Raw genomic sequence first — 18,767 nt, 5'->3', positions numbered from 1 at the left:
AGCACATCAAACAAATTTAGGGCCAAAAAAAAAAAAAAAAAAAAAAATCAACTCTCGTTTCTCATTCCGGATTGATTCTTCCACCACGTAAAATCAAATACCACATACTAATTCAAACGTCAGATGAGTAGCTTACACTCAGTGTAATGGACATAGTATTCGTAATCACTAAAACCAGTTGCCTGCAACTTCCGACGTTCAATAACCTTAACGGGATGGTACTTCCCGTCCCTCCAACGGCACATGACGCGGGTGCCGACATCAAGCGGAAGCATGGAGGACAAACGCTTCTTCGTCGGCCCCAATTCTTTAGGCTTCTCGGGCGCAGTTCCTTCTGGTTCGTTAGATGTCTGGTTCATACCGTCGGCGGAAACTGGCTTTTGACGACCATCACCAGAAACGGCGGCGTCGGATCCATTTTCAGGATTGGTTGATTGGACGTCTATCGAGCCCATCGCGAGCTTGCAGTTTCGTATGCAGAGGCAGAGCGCGGTAACCGTCGCAGACACCCGCGGCCTGTTTCTCAATTTTAAATTTAATAAAAAAATTCTCCTTCGTAGTTCATAATTTATTCATTTATTTATTATTATTTTCTCTGAACATTAAGAATCGATATAATTTATTATTATTATTTTTACATTTTTTTGAAAAATAGTAATTTCAAGTAGATTTTACTAACCATCGGTCTAAATTCATTAATTAGTAGCAGTTGATTATTTTAATGAATACCATTTTATTAATTTAGGATTTTAATTTATTCCAAACTTAAGAAAATAAATAGATTCTTCCCTTTTTTTCCCCTTTTTATATGTAAAAAAAAAATTTATTCTTTTTTTCCCCCTTATTATATATATATTACTTCAAGATTAAAAAATTACGTAAAATTTTATTTAAATAGCCAATTCCAACAAAAATGATCTAAATCAACATTAGTATAATGATTAAATAAAATAAAATTTTATTTAAATAGCCAATTCCAACCAAAATTATCTAAATCAATATTAGTATAATGATTAAAAAAAATAAAATTAAAGAGGTCAGAAGCTACTTGAAAATCAATGTCTCATAATTTATTCTTATATAGAGAACATCTAGTTCCTGGCAAGCCTTGAAGCTAATAATTAAAAAAAAATTTAAAAATAAATTAAAAATAAATAAAAATAAATCTAAGAAATAGTTGAAAATGAAAAATAAAAAATCCTAATCTAATTAATGGAAGGGATAAAAAAAAAGTAGAAGAAATTATGGGATTGGGCGTGAGTTGGGGTTTGAAGAGGATGGACAGAGGTTGATTGCGTTCAATTATACACCAAACTTTACAATGGTAAACAAATCACAGCACTAACTCTTTCCTTGTTCCCTCCCTGCAACTCCTACAACACTCCATGGCTAATACTCTTCTAAGAACTCGACTCAACCAACCAGGAAGACATTCTCAAAGACAAGGAAAACTCAATCTGCCCCCATTTCAACATATATGACTTACCATCCAACTGTACAATTACACTCAACGTCCACTTCCGTTGCCCAAGTCAAACTCGGGCGCCCTGCTGGAGTCATCCCAGCATTCCCCCCTGTGCTGCTGCTCTGCTCTTCTCCATTGGCCATGTTATTTGTTCTCCGACTCAGTTTCCGAGCAAGATATGGGTCCGGGAATATGGATGTTTGGTGTCCGACGTGGAAATCTGAAACACAAGAAATGCCTTCTCCCAACTACCTGTCGCATTTTGGTGGCTCGGCAGAACCTGTTTCCTGGTTGACCTGTTTCTCCTTGGCGAGGACATCAGCAGGAACATACAGGTACTGCTTCGGTAAAAGAGAATTCTTCATTGATGCTTGGTCGGACGTCATTACCAGCTCTTTCTGAAATGTCTCGGCATGCTATGGTTCATAATGCCCAGTCAGGATGATGCACATAATTGAATCTACAAGCTAGATGGGTAATAACAAAAATGAAGAGAAACATAACGCTGTACCTTTCTAGACTTGAACCTCAATCCTCTAACATCTACAAGATTACGTGATGTAGAAGTTGAAGATCTCTGAGGTATTTGCTTCCCGGCAAACTGACCCCTGTCTACAAATTTTTGGGGGAATGGGTTCTGAGATGTAGAACTATCGTCGTCCGTCTTTTGTTCAGTGTCCAAAGACAACGGTACTTTGTTCCAGTGCTTGATGGAAACTGTGCTGTCCACAGTTAAATCATCTGATCTCTGCACAGCTTCGCTGCACGATTTTAAATCTTCCACGTGCCCCTTTAATGATGTGGTAGCTGATTCAGAACTAACTTCAGGTAGGAAGAAAGGAGAGTGAACTAGTACGGATCGTGCTACATGGTCTCTTTTAAAAGCAAGAACATCATGTGAACACAGAACCAGGTCCCTCTGCAAACATGAAAAGAAACAGGCTTCTGAGTAGGGAACACTTGAGGGAAGAGATTCCAAGTTTAAACTCCCCAAATAATGCCATATAACAGTACTCCTGTCCATAGATCTTAACACCAATAATCTACCCAAGACATAGTACATTACAGCCCAAAGTCCCAAGCACTCAACCAATAGAGCCACACCTTTAAGGCCAAAATAAGTTCACAAATTCATGAACTAATTAAGCTAGTTCTTGAGTGGCTGGAAACTCAGCTTATTTATATCAGTATTCATAATGCCCATGGGTGGCAAACACTTTGAATCAAGAGTTGAGCCCAATCGAACTTTTTCCCCTTTTTTATAAGAGATTTCAATTGAACTTTGAGTTTATTGAAGTTCACGTGGCTTCCTGGTGCGTTCTTTCCAATCTAGTTCAAAATTATTTAATTTCTGAGATTAATTATAATTGGAAAGCTTTTTTGTTTTTGTTGTTATTGTTTTGAGGGACTACTATTCGTGCTTCATCATGTAATCGGCACTCTTGGTGAAAGTTGATAGTTTGTAGCTTTTCAAATCTCTGTTCCTTGTAATATATACCTATTCAAAAGATGGAAATTAGTTTTCTTGTTAAAATGGCATACCTTGATCTTCTCACGCTTGATGATTCTCTCGCAGAGTAGGCGTAGCCTCTCAAGTTCAACCTGCAAAACAGAAAATGGAGAATTCAACAATATTCTACAAAAATTATAGCTTAATTTCAGATATAAGCACGTACAGCAAAAGTCGAGCCCGTGAAAACAAGTATAGTTCAAGTATAAAGGCATGCATGAAAGGTCATACACAAGGCACAGCATGCAAATGAAATTGGGTTCACAATTATAACTAAAAAACGAAATCATAAATGGTTACGACAATGAACCTCTTCAAATATAATTTGAAATTGCTTCTTACACTCGCCAATAGGTATAATGGATGTAAATAATTGTGTGAAAAACAGTTGAGCGTAATCTTAAGCCACAAGCATCATGTCGCAAATATAAAAGTAATTTCATAAGAAATTATTAGAATGGACATAGAGTTACCCTAATTTGCTTGACTCTATTCAATTCCTCGATTCCATGTGTTTGGTTCTCAGCCTGTCCATGTTCGTTCAATGTTAGATGTCACAACTGTATGCTGCAAGAATAGAAATCATTACGAGAAAGAGTACCTTTGCTCTCTGCTCTGAGCTATGCTTTTCACAGTATGCTCTGTGCTGCAACTTACCACCCGAAGTCTTTACAGTCATGTAACATCCAGCACTTCTAGCGCATAAGGGATGAAAAGTGGTCTGACAATGACCATAATTACACTGAAGACAATGAAATCAAGGTACTTTAACCATCACAATATTCAAGAAAACAAAGAATAATCGAAAGACAGGAATTCCGACACAGCTATAATTTTTAAACGGACATATTGCAGTACAAATAAGTTAGTCGACCTTCAAACTGACACCATGCTTGCGGTGACAAATATAGCAAGAGTCCACCCCCTTTGAAACTGTCTCCTGACATTCCATTAAGAGAGGTAAATTGACGAATTAAAATCAACCATAAGTACCAATTCCCACAAATGAATTTTAGCTTATGGATAGTCACATATCTAAGCTATAGTAAAATGGTAACACTTGGCCATATTACATACCATTCCTCCCACAGGATTTGCTTGTCCTCTTTTATAAGTTGATTCGAAGACCCACTACAAGATGATGCATGAAGTTAACACAAATTAGTCCATATGTAAAGAGGGATGCATAAAAATAATGTTTCCCATAGATTAGCCTTATCCTCTATAGAAGGACTACAATGACGTTTTTAAAATTTAAAAGCACAGCCGCTATCTTTTCCATCTTTTTTAAATGACGGACGAAGAGAAAGCAAGTAAAATGAGAAGGATAATTCCTACAAACTAATTACTGTATTTTACCTCTGCACATACGGCATGAACCCACTGGCCGTCAGATGATTTCCTGAATGCACCTGTGGTGCCACCACATAGACCACATTCTGCAACAAAATATGATTTCTCCCAAAAATTGACTACTGGAGTTCCAGACCCTCTTGATACTGCCAATTCTTCACATAACTCACAATACCATGGACCTGAGGACTCTTTAACAGTCCGATAGCAATCCAGATGTACTGAAACCTGCAACATATGCCATCTGTCAATCAAATACAACATTTGTTTTCCTTTTCCACAAAAACAAGCAGATAAAGTATGAAACCTTGCAGCTTGCGCAGACTAAAATTGGCTTTAACATTGTCTCTGGCCGCCTGCAGATGTCACAGGATCTAGCATGTTCTTTACAGAAATCCGACTCTAATGAAGTTTTTGGGAGAGCAACCTTAGTAAGTGTTTCTTTTGCACGAGGCATCAACTGGGAAGAATTGCCAAACATTTCAACATTAGGCGCTTCTCAAAAGATGACATAAAAGTGCAGTAAAGAGCTCCAAGTAAAATCATCAAAAAACCTCTCTATGAGCAGATTCTTCGTATACATCCTTTCTGAATGATGACATCCTAGAAGAGGCAGCAGCAGCAGCCGTTGCAGCAGCTAGTACAGCCTGTGCTTCTTTATGCCTTCTCTCTTTCTTACCCCGTTTCTTTGCTTCTCTAAGCTCACCAAAATACTGATTAATAAGAACAGCATCCCATCTAGTACTTCGTGCTTCATTTATCTCCTTTGGAAGACTCTTAACAACGTTACAAATTAAATAGTCTGCAAAAACCATTTGTAGTACCAAAAGTTATCAGAGGAAGCTTTCCTGTGGAGTATTTCATGGGAGAGTTAACAGTCATCAGACAATTTTCTTTTCTTTTTTTTGGCTCCAAATCCAATTTAGTCCCTAAACTTTCGGTTTATTTCATTTCAATCCTGAACTAATAAAATGTCTATTATAAACTATCAAATAAAAAACCGTTTTCCTTGCCGTTTTTTTTTTACGGTTAGTGGTTTAATTTTTTTGACTCACACCTCAAATGTCTAATTTAGTCCATAAAACTTTTTTAAAAAAATAACTATTTGATGTTTACCATTAGTTTGTTTTCAATTATTTAATAGACAGATGATGGGACTTCAAATACATGTATTAAGGTCACATAGTTTGACTCATGCAGAAATTGGGTAGAGCAGATTGCTGGGAGAATTATGATAAAAACCAAAATACTTGCTTAAAAATTTCAAGGACTAAGTTAAGGCTATTTGAAAGCTAAGCAACCAAAAAGGAAAGCCTAAAGTTCAAAGATCAAATACTGGATTTTCATGAGGGAGGGAGAATAAACAACGAGTAAAAAGACCAGCATGTACATTGAAGCTTGAAAGAACAATTAAAATACCAGTGAACCGCTTTCTTGAAACTGCATTTGCAAGTAATCTGAGCTGATAAAATATAATTTCTCCTTCAATTTCATCTTCTGGAGACAACTTTATGATTCCACCTATTTTTTTATTGACTAGCTGCTTTGGATTAAATCCACCAGATTTGTAACTCGTGCCATTGCAGTCAAAATGCTGGCTGTGGTGACCACAGCAAACGCCAGCACTGGAAGATGCTTGCCATGACATCTCTCCTTCTGACAAATCTGTGAAGTAAAATAATCTCAAGATAAATTCAATGCATACCCAGTAGCATGAAAAAACTTTACCACTAGAATCAAGTATGTAGTTACTTAGAAGCTTTGCATCCAACATATGTGCCATTTTCTCTTGGACATATGGATGAAAATAAGAATTAGGGGACTCTCCAGCCTTTCTGCACAATATTCATCTAGAAGGATTAGGAATCCATCAGCAGATAATATATAAATAGAAGTTACTTGTCAAAAGCCTATAAATTGAAACTACAATAGGTAAAGAATAACCACATACCCATGAACTGCACTTACTGAAGAATTATGGCCAGAAACAGAACACTCCAAGAAATCACCTTCTACAAGGCAAAACATTTAACCAAAAATGAGTAACCAATATTCTAGGGGGTAAAGAAAATCCAAGGATCCATTTGAAGATCCGTATGTGTGGGTGGGGGGGTGGGGCAGATAGCATGAAAACATCTACTTATGCCCCTTTTAGGGAGTAAATTTAATACATCAATGAAATTGTTTTATTAAAAAAAATGTACTTAAATGAAGGGGCTTAAAAAACAAATCAAATGGAACGACATCAAACCAGGGAAGCTAGGATTCACACACTGGCTCATAGCTTCCCTCCAATTGAAGGGTTAGATAAATAAAAAATTGAACCAGATGATAAAGTCACACAAGACTTTTAAGAATCCAAAAACAGAGTGCCCTTTTGAAAAGACAGGCTTGGGGAGGAAACTTTAGCTAGATGATACTCCCAGCTGTTTTCCCTTTGCCATGACAAAAAGCTACAGTTACTGATTTATGGGTGGCTGAATCTGAAAGCTGGGACCTTATTTAATTTATTTTGACAAAAAAATTATTAAATAAATAAATTACTTATTTCTAAAATGAATAGATAAATTAAATAATGTAATATTATTGTTGAAAATACTTTATTTTTATGAAATTTTGATAACCTGGAACATGCAACACCAAATACAGATATTTGAATCTCGGACCTTCTATCCTCAAACATTCTTTTCTCGGTCATTATTTTTCCAGGTATCTTGTACAAAACCTTCGACCAAACGGTCTCTAAAAGAAATGGTGTGATAGGCTAGCTTTTATGCTATTCTTTAAGGTATTTGGTGGGAAAGAAATAATATTGTTTTCAGGGACTATCAGAAATCTTAGAGGGATTGTAAGGGATCTTATCTTGGGAGTACATGTGGTCTCTCGTAGGCTCAATGCCTCTTGGCTTTGACTTCCAAAGACTGCTGTAATCACCCATTAGGTCAAGCCTTTTTTGTATAGTTAAGGTCTGGCTTCATGGGCTATTATTTTAACGCCTCTTTCATACGTTGTCCAGATTAAGTTCAGTAGGCATGTTTTGGATTCCCACAAGCCAAGAAATTCAAAAGCAATAAATTTTAAAATCTGGGGAAGGAAGGGATAGGGATCAACCAAGTTACTGAAAATAGTTTTCTTGTGGAAGCATTTCAAAAACCTAGAAGAGAGCATTGGTGTCATTAGATGGGTAACAGAAATAAGTTACTTACAAACTTATTATTGTCTATCAAAGATTAAAAATTGTCTTGAATCAACCAAATAAATATGGGAGGGGAGAAAAACACGATTGAGCTGGAAACATATAGAGAAGAATTGATCATAAACTTCATAACATACCTACATCATTTGGCAAATTCCTTGGAGTATCTTGAGAACTATCATGCTCGTTTAAATGCTGCATGGATGAACAAAATCACTTACCATGGGTACGGGAAAAGTAAAAAACTAAAAGATAAATTAATTAATTAAAATTAAAATTAAAAAATTCATGAACTATGGTAACTTGGGGAATTTTTGGGAAGAAAGGTTCAACTTCATGAAAATGCCATCGTCAGCTAATTGTTCAAAATATAAGGAGCAGCAAGAAGAGAAACATCAATCCACGGAAAGCAAAAGACATGCCACAACCTGAAAACGCAACGTTCCTATTAAGAGTGGTAAAAGAATATTCCTATACAACTTTTTTTAAAAAATGTGAAATCAACCTTTCATTGATGAAAAAACGGCATTTGAAAACCCAAGCTTGCAAAAGGGAGAACCACTAAAGGAAAGGGCTCTAACTGTGCAAGATAAGATCTAAAGAATAATTATAAAAAGACTTCATCACCATTCGCCAAAAGCTCAAAGAGAAAACGTAGAATCTAGCATGAGACCAAACATCACTCAAATCCTTCTCCACTCCTATAAAGACTCCATCATTCCTTTCTCCCAAAAGATCTCTCACAACAAACCATACACCCCAAACATGCCACAAAATATTTCCTTTATCCCTAAATGGTGGATGGAGAAGGAACACCTTGATTATCTCACTCAGATCTTTGTGAGGGGCTAACGGAAAGCCAAGCATCTCAAAAAAGTGACTCCAAAAAAATCGTGCAATATTGCAACTCAAAAGAATATGATCCATGTCTTCCTCCGCACTCAGACAAAGAATACAATAAAATGACCAACCAACAAAGGCAACTTTCATGAAAGCCAATCAAGAGAATAACTCTTCTATGAATAATCTGCCAAACAAAGAGCTTAACTTTCTTTGGAATTTTATCCTTCTATGGAGCAGAAAGAACCATACCTATAGGGAGAGAAGAGGAGTTCAACAAACAATGAAAAAAAAGAGCTACAAGAGAAACCCCCACAAAGGTTAGGACTTGAAAAACAAACATCCCTTCTCCTAAATCTAAACTCAAACTCTCCGATCAAAAATAAGAAAATTGTGACATCCATTGTTTCCCTAACAGACAACGAATGACAAAGTGGAAAAAAAGGAGAGCTCCAAAAAAGAACCAAAACAACCAAAACCTCAGCCACACAATGAACGTAGTGCAGAGATGTTTATCCCCACCCATTGGTCCTCCCATAAATACGTTTCCTTCCCACCACCCATAACACATTGAACCAGGCTAGAAAAAGAAAGGAGCTCATTGGAGATCTCTTTCCAAAAATTTATGTAAGTTCCTATATAATACAATAATGCGCTTATTCATATTTTTGGGGAAAATTGGAAATGGGAACAAAAAAAAAAAAAAAACTTGATTTTTTTGTTTCCAAAAGTTGCACATGCTTCTTAAAAATGAGAAGCAATGAACGAAAATAATGGCCAGACACTTCTGATCAATTCTCATTTGAGGAATCTATTAAAACACTATCATGATTTGTGTGCAATTTGAAGTTGGCCTAATTTTGCACCTTCCTCGGATAAAAAAGCTACCTAACATCCATTCACATATCTACACAAAGAAAGTGAGAAGAAAAAGAGAAATGTACGATGAATGGAGTGTCAAAGTGACACTGGATTTCTAGGCTTACAGAGAAAGGCACTCAAATGGGCTATTGACAATGTAATCCGTAAGGGCAGAGCTAATAAAGCTTGAGGTGCTGTAAAGCGCAATAGCCTTTCAAGGCTTAAATGCAGGATTCTTTAGAGTTCAAACTATCCATACTATGTAGAAAGTTTGGGGGCAAAGAAGGATGGTGGAGAGAAGTAGCAAAGAAAGCAAGGTCTGAAGTGAGAATATGGAGGGAAAAAATCCTGAACGCAAGATGCAAGCCCAATGCCTTGGGGCTTCAAAGGGAGGCATGCACACCTGCTGTATGGCTCACCTAGATGTGCACCTAGTGCCTAGGTACCCGCCTCAGGAGGCTTTTTAAAACACCAAGGGTGTTTTACTAATTCTTGACAGCAATTATGAAGACGACATGATGCAACTCTAGCTAACCACCTGTATCCACTTAAAGTTGGCCAAATTTTGCTTTAGCATCCGTAATGTTCCATCATTTATCATTAACTTCCCACTAGGAGGAGTTCTCATCCCCTATCCTTCTACTTGATTACTGAAAATGCAAGAATCTGATCGAAGTATAAACCTGATAGGTGTTATGATATTATGACCATGGAGGCAGCGAAGTGAGAGTGAGCTGTAGACATCTAGACTTAGTTTCTCCACTCCAACCTCAAGGACCACATGGCTTCTGGGGTGAATTGATTAGTGTGAGGGGCAACATATTGACACATGACAACAGACAAAATTACAACCAATGAGAATGATGGCAGAGCGCTAACCAATGGATAGAGAAACCAAGAAACATTAGTTGTGGGAGGAACACGGGAAGATTCATTTTTTTTATAAACAATTTCATTCATGGATGAAATTACAAAGATGTCTAGTTGGACAAAAGTGTAGAGTAGCTAAAATGATGAAAAAGTGGGGGAAATTTACACCATAGATAGAAAGAAATCAATAGAATGAGGAACACGTTATCACTTTTGACCTTCCCAACTCTTATCAATCCAGAACTAGTCAGAACAAACAGAACATGAAAGATAGACAGAAGCGACATTTTGTAGTGTGTCATTGAGCACAACAAAATGAAAATTTTAAACTAGTCAAGCAAAATTATGGCAATACATTTTAGTACCCAGAGAATCCCCAATCTCTTGACAACCGAAAGGTTAAAATATGCATGTAATACTTGGTGAATACTGTCCGCATCCCCTATACCATGTTCTCTTCAATATGAAGCCACTCCAAACCAACATTTAAAAATCTTAAAAATACCAACACATGCAAAATTGCATAGAGATTCTCCCCTCCTCAACACACTTCTTTTATCAACCTATCTACTTGATTGCATGAGCCAGTTATTATTGGCTATATAAATAAATAAAAAAAATAAGAACAGCATTCTGAGAACTATGATTATGAAAAGAAAAAAAATTTAAAAGTGATCATGCATAACTTTTTTCATAAACCAGCACGTCAAGGTGTTACCTTAGGGCCTGAAAATGCAGCAAATAAACAATGAACTAACATAGAGACAAATAAGAACAAGAGTGCCAGTCTATTTTGCGTAGACATAATATAATCCATCTATTGCAACCACCTCCATAAACAAACAACATTCATTCCTTTGTCCAATAACTGAATACTTCATAAGTTCATCAGCCAAGAAATCAAAGCAACCAGGTACACCCAATTGGGAACAAACCATAACTGTACAAATCATCATATGGATTCCATATGATAAATAAAAAGATTAACAGCCCAAAAAAGAACGGCAAGAAAAAAAATTAATGATGACATGCTCACCTTCTCACCAGCATCTTGGATGCATTCCTTATTTGAATCACCTTGTTCTTCACAAGCTTGCTGGTCCAAGGTATCACTTTGCATAACTAGACAATGGCCACCTAAAGTTTCTTCAGATGAAGATTTGATTTCGTCACTCTTCAAATGGCTAATATTGCTTTTAGTTTTTCTTCGAAGTGTAACCATCTTATTAGCAATAAGGTCTGAATTATCAGAATCAGGTACTGACAATGAGTCTGAACGATCAGCAGATCCATCAACAGCTTTAGCAACAGCCGACTTGAGTTTGACTCTCAAATTTCTCTGCAAGGTGCCAATATAAGCATGACTTCTTAGCCATCGGACAATTTTGGATTTCAAGTCGGGGACAAGGTTGCCAGCCTGAAACATGAAGGACAACATAAGCAGATGACTTTTTTTATATGGGAAAAAGTCAAAACAATAATGACAAAAAAATTAATAATGGCAGGCATTACAGCAAGTTTTGCACATAATAAATCAGGCGGTATGCCAATTTCTGAGGCTACATCTTTAGCGTTCACTTTTCCTTGATCAATCAACTGCACGAAGGCAGACATACAATTGAAGTAAGACAGTCCTAGAGAGATAAGAAGTAAAAAAATTAAAAGAAAAAACAAGATCGACTTGCAAAATTACCTTTTTCATAATTGATGCAAGTTTAAGGGAGTCAAGTGGGTTAACATCCTCAACCCCCTGGACAGTAGACTTGTGTGTATCAACACAATCAGCATTCAAACTGGGATCAGTGGAACCTATATTTTCTGATTCCCCACCATCCAATTTTCCAGAATTCGTATCAGAAGCCTCCTTACAGAGTAAAAGGTTATCAATGTTCCTTCTCCCTACTAATTTTTGTGGCCTGTTAATTGACAATGTTACTGGAAGGTGGCTGACAACATATGAGCTACTGTTAACAGCTTCAGAAGGACATTGGCCGCTACTCCTATCCCAACTGTCAGAGTGCTTTGAACAGAAAGCACGAAGCTCAACCTGATAGAAACAAACCTTTAGATCCTTAGATCTTTGAAAATTGTTATCATACAGACTGAATTCTAGAATGGGAATAATTCACACTTACATTATCACACCCATATTTTGCCCAGACCTCCATTCTATTTCTAGCCTCCCTTGCACAAATTGGATGAAAGGAGGTTCTGCAGGTTCCTGAGAGAAACAACCCAGCAAGATAACCATTAATAACGGGTAGGAGACAGTTCAAAGGGCTGGAGGGAATGAGACAACAGAAAAATCAAAACATGAAGAGTGAAAAGCAAATCCAAATACTAAAAATCATCCCCAAACAAATGAAGAAATTAGATCATATTAATCAATACAACAAACCAAAGAAGAACCATATCAAGTCAACAATATTCTGTGAATTAAAGCATTCAAGACAGAGAAAGCTCCTGCTCTCATCACCATGTAAGGACAGAGAACAGGATGATAAACCATATGAACAAATGCATGCTGAGGATTAGCATACATATCAAAGTATAAATTATGTTGTCGTGAATAGATGTGTACTTCTCAAGAGCCAATCATTGAGTGCAAATCCAAATATCCAATCTAATAGAGCAATATATGGATCACTGACCAAGTAGAAGAAAAGTCAATCTTATACCAGAGAGGGATCTGAAAGGGGATATAGGACATTTCTGGAGGAATTACCACTCACCAGTAAAAAGAGATGGGCTCGTTAAAGGCTTATAGTTCCACTATAGGTTAAATCATTTCATTGGAAATGAATAAGCAATCTTTTTTATGATAAATCATTTGACAGGATTGTATTAGTGTTTGGAACTTATTTTCTCCTCCATAAAAAAAAAAAATTATCCAAGAAAAACTACAAAAAGGGAGAAGGAAGACGAACTATCCTCCAAACCTGGAGAAGAATAGTCCAAATGGCATTACCCAAAGGGTGGTTGTAATTACAAGAGTAAGCCTGAGAAGAGCAAAAAGAGCTATCTGCCTCCCAAATTTTCTCTGAATGCAAAATGCAGAATCCTTAGTCTTGTCTTCAGAATTTCCTCTTGACTATTTTTCTAATAAAACAGGCCAAGGATAGCCTTCACCAAATTGCACCAAATCAGTTTGCCTTAACAATGGTAAGGAAGCCACAGCACAGCCATACGGCATTTATTTAAAGGTTGTTCAGAATAAGTAAATTTTTAGGGGCTGTTTAAATGCATGTGTAATGAAACTGGGGGAATGAGCAACCTTATCTATGCCAGTGATGAACATGGCACATTAACCCATGAAAACTAGTTAATACAAAATGCAATTTAATTGTTTTTAATTAGAAATTACTAACTACAAATTCATTATGAAGCAACTTATTAAACAAAATGTTTTAAACAAATCAAATTTAACTGTGTGCAATTAATTAATTTATGAAGTATATAAATAGATTAAGGTTTCAACTAATATTCAAAATGTTATTCCAACATACCAGACATAGTTATTTCATTTCTAGTATGTCAAAGTCAAAAGCCCCACTAAACTTTGGAATTTCTAATGCAATTTGGATAGGCATTTTTAAGTGACTTATTTTGTTGTTATGAAGACTTCTCATCCTCATAAATCAACTCTTCCTCGCTTTGGATTCTATAAGTAAAATGAAGATTTATTGTGCATAGTACCTGTCGGATAATATTATAGTTTCAGATCAAGAAAATATTTGACAATATTTGTTCTCAAATTAAGGGTATCGGTGGATGCAAAAGAGAACCGCCTATTAAATTTCATGCTAATGACGACTTCCACCTCTGAATGCCAACATGGCCTGTTTTCAAATGAAATGACTGTGAATGTACCAAAAACTCAGAAAGAGCAACTTTCAAAGATGGCATTTCCCCTAGTTCGTGCGCAATGTACAGAAGGGATGCGGACAACCATGATATCATTCCTACACTGTGATTTTGTGAGAGACAGGTGGGACAAATTATTCTCTGTTTGGTATCCATTGGTGTTTCTGTAATGAAATTGAGGAGTCTTATCATTCAGCTTAAGTGCAGAAATCCCTTTAAAGGTCATGGTAGAGTTTTATGGACAAATATGGTGATGGCTTCTTTGGGGGCTGTAGGTCTTCAAAGTCTAACATCAGGAGTTTTGAGACTATTAATCTCTTTGCTTCCATCTAGTGTCTTCTATCTAGTTTTATTGTAATTTTGTAAGTATGACCTTGTACAGATTATGACCAATTGGGCACCCTTTTAGTAACCCTTTGGTATTGTGGGGATATCTCATCTCCCTTTTTGTATGGTCTTCTATATCGTGCATCAGTTTTTTTATAAATTAGATGCAGAGAGAACCATACATAAGAGAAATAAGAATGGATTCTCCAAAGCCTTCAAATGTTAGTAGATTTCTTCCAATTCAATTTAACACTACATCTATGAAATAGGATATCGATGTCACATAGAACAATACAAGTTGATTGAAATTTCTGCCAAGAAAGAAACCTTCCAGTCCAAAGATTTACTGATGTTCTCATTCAAGAAAGCTCAACTCAAAAATAGGTTGCACATTTGCCCCATGGCAGCTGCCAATCATATCTCTGCCACCTTCTAGTGGAAAAGTTTACAATCAGATCATCTCCATAGTATAACATTGGTTGCTGTAGTATAAAGCATAGCAGTGACTAGCAATTATGACTTTTTTCGTCAAATCTACACACCTTACTATGGTACCTTCAGCTAGCTGGAAATATAACACTTAAAAAAATTTCAACAAAATTTTGATTGTTTAATAGAACCCAAGATCTTAGAAAATACTCTTAAAAACTGTATCTAAACGGTCCAAACTATATTTTTTTACAACAAATGTTGGGATGAGAGATTTGAATATTTAACCTCAAGAAAAAGAGTAGATGTATTAAACATTGAAGTAGTTGACGTTGACTTTAGAAACTACTCTAATAATGGACACAAGATGTGTTACGAGTGAACTTCTTAGGAACATGTTTAGTTGGAATCATTCCCATTTGAAATAGTTGTCTGGCAAGCTTTGCCTAAAAAGCAGGATGGACAGAATATTCCTAACATTAGAAAAATGCTCCATCAGTAGATTTAAGAGAGTCCAGCGTGATGGCAACTGCCCAAATTAAAATGTTCATTATCTTTATGCCCTTGCAGCAAAGTCACCATCACTATAACTGCAAGAGTGTCCGACCGAAACATCTCCACTCAAAACCTATCATTCAGACAATGCCTTAGCATAAACAAAAAGGCTGAACGATGGACTTCCATCATTTTTTTTATATAAGAAATTCCCAACCAGAATATGAACACTAGAATATCATGAAACTATACATCAATTCATCTTTCATTTTTATGATCAACGGTTTCATCTGTCAGAATTCTAAACAGCCTCCATAAACTCATCAGGAATACAAATGTCCCCGAGAAAATTCAGGTGATTACTTGGTTACAATCAAGGTTACAAAGAAACCTTTAGTGATACAGGTGCCTGCTTGGTCCCTTCGCAATATAAAACTACATATCTTCAACCTCAACTAAAACCATAAATGATTTCCAACGCCTGCCATGTTATTTATGGTGTTTACAAAATTCAAGTAAAGACATTGAGTACTTATATAATACACTCCTTTTGCCTCTTTGGTTTCTATTTCAGAAAACAAAATCCTCTGCCTTCATTCACTGAAGACTATACAAACTTCCAATTGCTCAAAGTGTGTTTCTAAGAGATTTCAAGACTTATTCCTTCTACTATCTTAAGCGCACCCAAGATTTAATATCTTATGAGTTGCCTAGGAAACCAAAGATATTTGTCCCATGAGAATACTTGAGGTGCGCACAAGCCAGCCAAGAACTCACAAATTTTTTTTTGTTTTTTTTTTATGAGAGACAATTTGATTGATGAGTGAAATTTACAAGAGGGATGTATAATCCAAGAAAAGGACAGAAAATCTCTAGTCTATTAATGACTATTTTGTTGGAGATTAGATAGAAAAATCATAGAATTCTTTGACAATGGAAGATTTGGGGTTTAAATTGGTCCGATTTCTCTAATTGAGGAGTTGCGTAAAATCCAATAACCTTGATTCAAGTCCATTGGAGTCTTTTTGATCTATCTCTCTTGCTTTTTTTGGGAGGATAATTGTTCATCTTGTCTCCTTTATCTGCTGTTTGAGTTAATACAATGTTTTCTATCCATAAAAAAAGTGTATTTACTCGGCACTTTAGAGTTCCAATAAGAGGTTGATAAGTAGGAATGCACGAATTATAAAATATCTAGAAATTCCTGGAGATCATTTCTTTATGGCAAATCAGGATCCACTAACATCCTATAAGAAAGTTTCCCCTATAACTATCAGTCTATATGACAGACAAAGCATGAAAGAAGAAACTAGTTTGCCCTGTTAACGCCCCCAATCAGCATGTTTTTAAAAGAGACTGTCTAACACGACATAAATACCCGTTATTTATTTGAATTTCATAAACCTAAAACAAAATAAATTAATTGACAACTATTTATAACCAACAAATATGAACAAACGCCACTCTCTTAATACTCCCTGTCAATAGGATGGTAGTAGTAAAATAATTCAAGAACTAATCTTCCTAAGAAGTCAGAAAGCATAATTGTGTATGTGTGGGAGAGAAAGATGGAGCGGGGAGGGGAGAGAGAGAGAGCAGCCAGGAACATAAAATCAAACCTCGAGAGTAGTAGAAAAAAATTGTTCACTGATTTCAGATTTCGACCAACTTCTAAAATATTCTATACAAATGACATTAACAGATAAACCATAAACATGCTTTTCTGCTAGAAAGAATAAAAATAATCTACCCATTACAACAGCATACAGAAGTCAATAAGAAAAACATGATCCAAAATCTGACGACCATAGTAGCCACGTAGAATGTGCTTCTGATGCATTATCCAAACAGAAAAGGAGTATGGTAGAAATAATGGGGACAATAAACATACCATGGCTGCAACGAAGACAGGCTCCATACTTGACTTTGCATATGTTACATACTAACTTTTTCCGGGTTTCTTTTATGCCTCCCAGATTCATAAGAGGCTCCATCTGCGTCAAGTCCTCTATATATACCTCTGGCATCCACTGACTACAAAATAAATGAGAAAATTCAACAGAAACTCCACTGTCAACGTTTTTGTGTACAGGTTTCAGAGCACCACCCTGCCTGGGACAGAGCAAACAGGGTTTCGTGGATTCATTAATTTCATCCCTCTGCTTACACCAAGAACACAACCAGGGTCCATTGACTTTCTCTCTAATTCCATAGCACTTCTTGTGAACCACCACATGACAACGACTGCAAGTAACTAACGGGTTTAACCCTTTGGTAGTACCGCCCTTGGAGCAAAAGTGGCATAAAGATGAGTTTCCATCGCAAGAAGAAGCAACCAGAACTTTTTCCAACCCTGCGTCACCACCTAGAAGCTTCCGCTTCTTCGAAGGCCTCTCCGAAGTTAGAGACACCTTATTCCTACAGCCTAAAAGCCATTCTAAGCCGCAAGAAGAATCGAAATTCGAACAACCCTTGTCCTCCAGAAGTGAGCCACTGGCTTCAACCATGCCCACATCCGGACACAACCGATCATCCTCAACCTCGTCTTTAACAATGGCCCCATCCGTATTCTCGCCACTAACATTCTCACTGCCACCTACATTTGCTTCTGGGACATTTCCTGACGAGGGAATTGAAAAACATTTCCTAGACACTAACCCGCTAAAGGAAGACGCTGCACGCAAAGTGTCTACATCAGACAGCGTCAAGTCTCTAAAATATTCCTCTGTCTCAACCCAAATGTTGGAGCCACGCGACCTTTCACCTTGTCTAGAAGACTTCTTGTCTGCCCCAGAATTGGATTTCCTCTGCCGTTTCTTACCGCCCGTATGTCTACTCAAGAAGTTACCCAACCTACTGGGCAAAGTAGACACACAAGGAGCTGAAGTCTCTTCCGCTACATCGAATGGCGAACGCTCACATAAAGCCTTTTGAGCCTGCGCGTAATAATCAATATCCACAGTACACAACTTCTCCTCATGTGTTTGAGTTTGGGCCAACGTTATTCTGTTCGGCACTCGTGCCACTAAACAAGGCCTCTCCTCAGTACCACAACCTCCATCCGCACCCCTACCCATCATCTTCTTTCCCAGGCGACATCGGTCTCTAGTCATCACCAACAATAACCAGAACTCAACCCATCCGTGGCGCGTCCCATAGTCAAAGCCCCATATTCGACTCTATCCAAATACCAACACTCCCATACACATACGCTTTTCTGATCCAAGCCCTCGCATGCACAAACTACGTAGATTAAACGAAGAAAAAAACAAACCCTAACCCTAACCCTAATCCTGAAATCCTGGTCCAACTCTTCGGTTACAAAGGTAGAGATGAGGAAAGGATGAGCTGAAAACCAGAATTGGGGTCTGAAATTAGTATGGTTCTTGTTGTATTCGGATCCCTTTTTCTTGTGAAATGATTTAATTTTGTTCGCAGTTCGATTTCGCTTTCGATTGGGATGAGAGAGAAGAGAAGAGATGAGAAGAGAGAGAATCGCGTTATTTGCAGGCAGTGAAAGGCAGTTGGTTTCTAGAAGATATTTTTATTAGGTTGCC

At 37.0% G+C, this 18,767-nt stretch overlaps 2 protein-coding genes across 4 annotated transcripts in view; both read right to left on the bottom strand.

Annotated features, from left to right (window-relative positions):
* The window catches only part of LOC111445362 (histone acetyltransferase of the MYST family 2-like), a 5,796-nt gene extending 5,262 nt beyond the window's left edge, over positions 1–534 (bottom strand). For both annotated transcript variants that reach the window (XM_023083698.1, XM_023083699.1), the window contains exon 1: positions 137–534. In XM_023083698.1, the coding sequence (XP_022939466.1) occupies positions 137–455 (319 nt within the window). In that variant the 5' untranslated portion in view covers positions 456–534. The remainder of the gene's footprint in view (positions 1–136) is intronic.
* A 690-nt stretch (positions 535–1,224) lies between these two features.
* On the bottom strand, positions 1,225–18,744 carry LOC111444957. 2 transcript variants are annotated; one of them, XM_023083118.1, is made up of 19 exons: positions 17,102–18,744; positions 12,231–12,316; positions 11,789–12,142; positions 11,608–11,691; positions 11,132–11,512; positions 7,662–7,719; positions 6,280–6,340; positions 6,081–6,163; positions 5,748–5,993; positions 4,883–5,130; positions 4,636–4,788; positions 4,335–4,556; positions 4,053–4,106; positions 3,850–3,915; positions 3,577–3,717; positions 3,449–3,502; positions 3,008–3,067; positions 1,977–2,384; positions 1,225–1,881 (listed from the first exon to the last, which is right to left on the bottom strand). In XM_023083118.1, the coding sequence occupies exons 1-19, from the start codon at positions 18,321–18,323 to the stop codon at positions 1,714–1,716; spliced, it is 4,149 nt and encodes a 1,382-aa protein (XP_022938886.1). In that variant the 5' UTR covers positions 18,324–18,744; the 3' UTR covers positions 1,225–1,713. The 2 variants fall into 2 exon arrangements, with proteins under 2 accessions (XP_022938886.1, XP_022938887.1); XM_023083119.1 differs by having other exon boundaries at positions 6,297–6,340; positions 7,666–7,719.
* Positions 18,745–18,767: the final 23 nt, after the last annotated feature.

The sequence above is a fragment of the Cucurbita moschata genome, unplaced genomic scaffold, assembly GCF_002738365.1.
Source record: "Cucurbita moschata cultivar Rifu unplaced genomic scaffold, Cmos_1.0 Cmo_Scf00007, whole genome shotgun sequence".
In the NCBI taxonomy this organism is placed as follows: Eukaryota; Viridiplantae; Streptophyta; class Magnoliopsida; order Cucurbitales; family Cucurbitaceae; genus Cucurbita; species Cucurbita moschata.
Note: the sequence above shows the minus strand (reverse complement) of the source record. Positions and strands in the feature narration are given on the sequence as shown.

Coding starts and splice junctions, on each gene's coding strand:
- LOC111444957 (XM_023083118.1), bottom strand. CDS start 18,323: ATGACTAGAGACCGATGTCGCCTGGGAAAGAAGATGATGGGTAGGGGT. Junction 5,994..6,080: donor GTTGGATGCAAAGCTTCTAA/GTAACTACATAC, acceptor TTTACTTCACAG/ATTTGTCAGAAGGAGAGATG. Junction 3,718..3,849: donor AGCATGGTGTCAGTTTGAAG/GTCGACTAACTT, acceptor CATTGTCTTCAG/TGTAATTATGGTCATTGTCA.